The sequence below is a fragment of the Dysidea avara genome, chromosome 14, assembly GCF_963678975.1.
Source record: "Dysidea avara chromosome 14, odDysAvar1.4, whole genome shotgun sequence".
NCBI classification, from domain to species: Eukaryota; Metazoa; Porifera; class Demospongiae; order Dictyoceratida; family Dysideidae; genus Dysidea; species Dysidea avara.
Genome location: NC_089285.1, coordinates 8,750,004 through 8,756,512, shown reverse-complemented (window position 1 = coordinate 8,756,512; position 6,509 = coordinate 8,750,004). Strand labels below are relative to the sequence as shown.

Below are 6,509 nucleotides of genomic sequence, written 5' to 3'. Positions count from 1 at the left end.
AATTTAAGGGGACCACTCACTACAGCAGATGGCATAGACTGGCTGAACTAAGTTGTTAAGTTAAGGTTGTTTTGTAGTTAAGGTGCATGTAGCTAATTTTGTAGTTAGAGTAGTTAGTTTGGTAGTTGAACTAGTTAGAATTTTGTATGGCATAGTTGGGTCCCATTATTAATTGTAGTCATGTAACTTTTAAGGTTAAGTTGGTTGGCGTCTGGTACATTTGGTACGTAACGGGCGCCATAGATCATAGTAAAAAGATAATATCTATGGTAGCTAACGCCCCATGCAAAACTGTCTTAGTAATAACACTGTTAGGTATCAGCTGATCAGTGGCCAGTACGTATATAGTGGTTATTTAAAGGCTGACCTCCATTTCAGCTCAGCTGGACAGCCTGATGCTCCGCTTTGTGTATATAGCGTTTAGCCAACGCTCACGACTGACATGCTCATTTCAATCACTAAGGAATAAGTACATTCTTCTATCACATCTTCTCACATTGCACCAGTCAAACGTGTCACCCGCCATGACCCGCGTCTCCCACGCACACGTGATACATACTGCGAATGCATCATGGAACCAAGCACATTGAAGAAAGCTAGGCATAGACGAAAGCGTTGTGGTCACTGCAATGAGGTTTTATCTTACACAGCTTATAGAACACATAGACTGCTGTATTTTGATGAAGCTGAGTGTAAGTGGCGGACAGACGAGAAATCTCCAACCGTGGCTGTACCCACTCAAGACCGGGACTTCACCTGTGAAGATATGGATGCAGACTACTCTGACTGTGTGGAGTATAACTTTAGTGTCAACGAAAACACAGAACTAAGCCTTAGTGCCGCAGACAACTACACCAGCTCGCAGGAAACGGTTCTGCGGACTGAACCCAATGGAGGTAATTGTAATTGTCATGTTTAGACAGGGAGTCCACTCAGTTTTCAGTGGAGCACTGATAACAACAGCATACAAAATATAATACAACACACACATGAACAAAGGTTCGTTAGCTATATCAGCGATCTTTTACAATATACCAGATCGTGCTATTGTTGTGCTTCTTAGATTTTTCAAGTACATATTTCAACTAGTCGGTAGCATGTTTCAGGTGAACATTGAAATAAGTATTCCATTATCTTTGCAAAAATGCTATGCATTGCTAGGACTAAGGAAAACACCATTTACTGAGTATTTATCGTGTCCATCCTGTCATTTGCTATTTAATTCTGATGCATTATTGGCTACAAATATCCGACCTGAATTGATCACTTGCCCTTTTGTGGAATTCCCTAACCACCCTCAACAACGTTTTAGATTGCCATGCAATGCCACTCTTTTCATTAAAGTACAGAAGAGAGGTGAGATAAAATTTAAACCTCGTAGGGTTTATTACTATTATGGACTGAAATCTGCCTTTTGTGTGTTATTAAATCGTCCTGAGTTTCTCCTGAAATGCAACCTTTGGTCTGAAAGCAGAAATTCCAGGGGAAACTTAGCAGATATTACAGATGGTAGAATTTGGCAAGATATGATAAAAGACATGTCAAGCCCTATCAATTTTCTTGGTATTCTAATAAATATTGATTTCTTTCAACCCTTTAAACTCGTCTCATATTCAGTAGGTGTCATTTATGCTGTAATAATTAATTTGCCAAGGCATATACGCTACAAACAAGAAAACGTGATTATTATCGGAGTTATTCCAGGTCCTCATGAGCCAAAGAAGCACCTCAATTCTTATCTTGGTCCAGTAGTTGCGGAGCTTCAGGAATTATACACCGGACAATGGTTCGACACATCAACCAGCAGGCAGTTTATAAAGTGTGTGCTAGTTGGTCTGTCATCCTACATTCCAGCTTCTAGAAAGGCAGCTGGTTATCTTGGTCATATGGCAAGAAAAGGTTGCTCACGTTGCTTAAAGGAGTTTCCAAAAGTTGGCGATAGCACTAATTATTTGGGGTTTTAAAGAGATGTGTGGCCATTACGCAGTCATGCAGTCCAATATGGCCAGGCCTATCAGACACTTGAAGCTAACACTAAAGAAGCAAAGAAAAATCTAGAAAAAGAATTTGGTTTGAGATATTCCGTTTTTCATGAATTAACTTATTATGACTCAGTCAAGTTTTCAGCTATTGATGCAATGCATAACTTGTTTCTTGGCTCAAGCAAACATGTAATGAATATATGGAAAGACAATGAACTCTTAACAAATCATCATTTTGCAGTAATGCATGATAGAATTGGAAAAATAAATGTTCCAATGGATGTAGGACGTATTCCTCATAAAATAGAATCATCAATGGCAAAACTGACTGCTGATGAATGGAAAAACTGGACTTGCATATACTCTTTATTTGTTCTTCATGACATCCTTCCAAAAGAGCATATAGAGTGTTGGTGGCTTTTTGTCCAAGCATGTCGTTTACTATGTAAACCAATCATTACTCCTGAAGATATCACAAGAATTGATGAATCTTTATTAAGTTTCTGTAAAAGTTTTCAGCATCTCTATGGTGATAATGCATGTACGATAAATTTACATCTGCATTGCCACTTGGCAGAATGCTTGCATGACTATGGGCCAGCTCACGATACTTGGTGTTTTAGTTTCGAAAGGTATAATGGAATCCTAGGAATGACACCAAATAACAAGCAGTCTTTAAAAATTGAAAAAACTCTAATAAAAAGATGTATTCAGCAAATGGAATCATATAATGCTCATCCACTCTTTTTACAAGAGTTGGAGAATTTTTTCCCAATAAATGCAGCTGGTGCAGTTAATGAAACCAAAATTACTTCTGAAATTTATTTGAAACGTGCTAGCTTTTCAACCACAAATCAATTTACTGATCTACTATTTGATAACACCATTGTTGAACCAGTTGTACCAAAATAACTGTATGTGTTGCCTCTTGATGAACTAAACTATGTAAAAGAAATGTATGAAGCAATGTTATCTAACTCTGAATATCAAGTGTATCATGTAAGTACATTATGCTATCAGTTCAGCAGATTCAGGCTAGGAAGTCACCTTCTTTCATCAACAGTAGCCCGGAGTGATCGCTCAAGCTACATATATGCACAAAATGGTTTCAAAATAATTTAAATACCAATATTGAAAATGAATGTAACTACAGAGCCGGATGGATACAATTCTTTTTGAAGTAGGATGTTATAATAAAGAAAGATGAGGAGGACTCTGAGATAATCATTCAACCTACAGTTGCATTAGTGCAGTGGTATAAAATTCATCCAGAGAAAGATTATTTACTATCACCAATTACATTGTGGAGCACCGACTTTGAACCCCTTTGTGCAGCTTCCTTTGTGCCTGTCAATAGAATTGCAGCAAGATGCGCACAAACACAATTACATTTTGATTTCAAAGATAGGCCACACAACAGTGGACAAACAGTTGTAATAATACCTATTGAAGTTACAACACATATCAACATGTGGTGAAGTTAGTGAAGAGAATACTACATCCCAGAGGTGAAACACTGAACCGGCTAACCTTTTAACTCGTTTCTGCTCAGTAATAGCTTTATCCAGACGCTGTTTTAATGCAGCATTGGTTGATTTGAAGCATTCGGCCTCACTAGCCTTTAGTGTTGCAGCATTATATAAATGCTCGATTTTACCAGGTCTTTGGTTTCGACATTTGGTTCGTTTCTTCTTCTTTCGACAATACTTTATTCGCAATTTAGCCGTTTCCTTGGTCATATGCATCTCCTTTAGAGAATCTGACTTGTCCATCACACTGATTACGTCCGTAGCTATCAGCTGTCACTAGTGGTTTTATTAACTGCGTAATACCATATAATACCATAGTATTCTTTATGTCTCACGTGATCGCTTTCTGGCGGGATCTTTGAAGTTTGGAAAAGATTGCTCGGTGTTTCTGAAGCCCAATGGCATTTCCGCATTACTCAGATGGCGATAGCATGCCAAGCAGGTAATACTATATACAGCTAGGTTGTTGCAGTTATTACGAGAGCTAGCTAAACGCCGTTTGTCCGCACTGCGACACTGGCGAGTAAATGCAAACTGAAAGTTTTTGTATTCACCGTAAAGTAGCTTTGTATATATATAGTCTAGTAACGTAGGTGATTGTGATGACTGATGCAATATGCCAGTAGTATACAATAACTAGCTGCCAAGTATTTTTTTTAAATATATAGTAGCTATAGCTGTGAGCCTGTGTCTAATGTATCGCGTCGATCTGACGGTTGCTACATACACTGTGTATGAGATACTCTAATGGCTGCGTTGTGTGCATGTAGTTTCATTAAATTTAACCGACTGAGTTCGTCACTTTGTCTAAGGGTCACCATAACTAGACTACAGGAGTAACAAATTTAATTACTCCTTACGGGCTTCAAACTCTATAAGGAAGAGATTCGTGCATGCGGTATTGCTATGAATTTAGATAAATGCTAGGTGATAGCTAAATGCATAATTTGAATTTTCTTCTTAACTCATTTAGGTACCTGCATCCGGACTCTAATGGAGTAAATCCTACTAATTTCTATGGCAATAGTGGAGGTACATTTACTAGAGGCGATCAGAGAGTTACACCATCTCGTCATCACACTTCTCCACCATCTCGATTGGAATACAATTCTTCCAATCAAGATCAAGCTGTGTTTATGTCTATGCTTCAATCCATGAGCATGTCTCTCAGTGGCATTCAAGCTCAGTTATCCACCATGGACCAGAAATATGAAAGACAGGAAAAGCAGCTTTCGGAGCTGAAAAACAGCATTAAAATTCTAGAAAAGCAAAAGCAAGCTGTCACAGTACAACCCAAATCTCGAAAGAGTCCTCGTGGATTAAGTGTAAGTTGTCAAGTGAATTGTTAAGTTGTTTATTGTCTTGCAATAATATAGGCTTGTGTACGCAGTGTACATGCCACGCTTCTTGAAAGAGAGCAATTCAAGGCTGATGAAAGGTGATACCTCAATTTCATTGCTACTAAATCTTAAAATACATGTATGTTGACAGTGCGAAGTCACCACATAACAAAACAACAATCGAAACCCTTGTTAATAAAATAAAAGGGCAAGATTATCCTGATAGGACAAAGATTGCTTGTGAGTTAAGTATGTGCATAAAAATTGTATTTATTATTTATTCTAGATGCTGCTAAGAAATACCATGAATATTTGGTAAGGCTCCAAAAGCCCACATCAGAGGAAGAAAAACTTGTCAAAGAGAGAAAATCAAGAGTTCTTCAGAGGCGACAGCGGGTATGCATAATAGGTTTAATATAATTTTAGTTTAAATATTATTTTTAACAGCTTCATGAAAGACGTAGTCGATATGCTGTTGGCAGTGAAATTAAAATCATGAGCTTGCTAAGTGAGAAGTTCATGTCAGATGAAGAAACTGACCCTGAGGATGGCACAACATTCATTAAACGTACACTGTCATGGAGGTCACCCAAACTTACCAAGATGATAATGAAACTTGATAAAAGATATAACAGAAACAAAGATGATTCTAGGCCACTGAAGCCTCGAAGGAATGGTGAATACTCTGCACGGTCAATTCCCAAAAATGCTCCATCCTGGGCTATCTATGCAAGTTCAACTGAATTAAGCTTGCCTGACCATGATCTATGCACCACCAGCCCTGAAATGGGACCACTGCCAGTTAGTGAGCCAGAGAACTCTGATACCAGTAACAGAGAAGACCAAACATTATCGTCTGATGAAAGTGATGACAGTTCAGATGAAGAACTGAATGAATGGCTACAGAGTGCTACTGGTGTATGTGGGACAATATGTGACTGACAACAGAACTGATTCAGAACATTATTTATCTTGCTAACTGGAATTTAGCTGTAGTACTGTGTGTGTTTGTTATCTTATATATTATTCATATTTAATAATTAGCAGTATTATAACATATTCATTGGCTAACCATTATCAAATTACTATAATATTATGAACAGTATTCTAGTTCATGCTATTAAAATTAATGGTAAGTAGTCTGAAGTATTATGTGTGATACTATGTAAATTTCAGTTAAATTATGTTCCATAAGTCTGAGATATTCTGTGGTAAGTCTGCCCTTAGACTATTTCAGAGTTTGCATGTGAACTTCCTCTGTAGTATTCTGCAAACAATAAAACAGATTATTGTAGCAGAATATCACCAGGTAAACAGATATTTCCTAAGGGTAATCTGGACAGACTACTGGAGTTTTGCAGTGGTAGTATAAAGGTGACTTGCTCTATTAGAGTATCTCGATCTTTCCTGGAGCTAAACAGCAGCACCATGTTACTACAGTAGTTAGCTAATACAAATATTATTGCAGCATGAATAGAGAAGAAAAAGACCAGTTACAGGCGAGAAAACCTTGGGACCAAGACCTGGTACCTCAAAAATTGATAAGTGCCCAGAGTAGTCCAACACCCAGCAGTACACTGTTAGGTTCCCTGATGGCCAGCTAATTTGAACCTACTGGGAAGTAGAGCAAGGGTCCCAGATAACCAATGTGCAAGGTA

At 38.0% G+C, this 6,509-nt stretch overlaps 1 protein-coding gene across 1 annotated transcript; it reads left to right on the top strand.

Moving 5' to 3' along the window:
* Positions 1-571: 571 nt before the first annotated feature.
* On the top strand, positions 572-5,892 carry LOC136244040 (uncharacterized). Its single transcript, XM_066035566.1, has 7 exons — positions 572-896; positions 1,855-1,957; positions 4,485-4,836; positions 4,888-4,949; positions 5,003-5,091; positions 5,138-5,247; positions 5,299-5,892. Exons 1-7 carry the CDS (start codon positions 572-574, stop codon positions 5,791-5,793), a joined length of 1,536 nt encoding a protein of 511 aa, XP_065891638.1. The 3' UTR covers positions 5,794-5,892.
* Positions 5,893-6,509: the final 617 nt, after the last annotated feature.

Coding starts and splice junctions, on each gene's coding strand:
- LOC136244040 (XM_066035566.1), top strand. CDS start 572: ATGGAACCAAGCACATTGAAGAAAGCTAGGCATAGACGAAAGCGTTGT. Junction 4,950..5,002: donor CAATTCAAGGCTGATGAAAG/GTGATACCTCAA, acceptor GTATGTTGACAG/TGCGAAGTCACCACATAACA. Junction 5,248..5,298: donor TTCTTCAGAGGCGACAGCGG/GTATGCATAATA, acceptor TATTTTTAACAG/CTTCATGAAAGACGTAGTCG.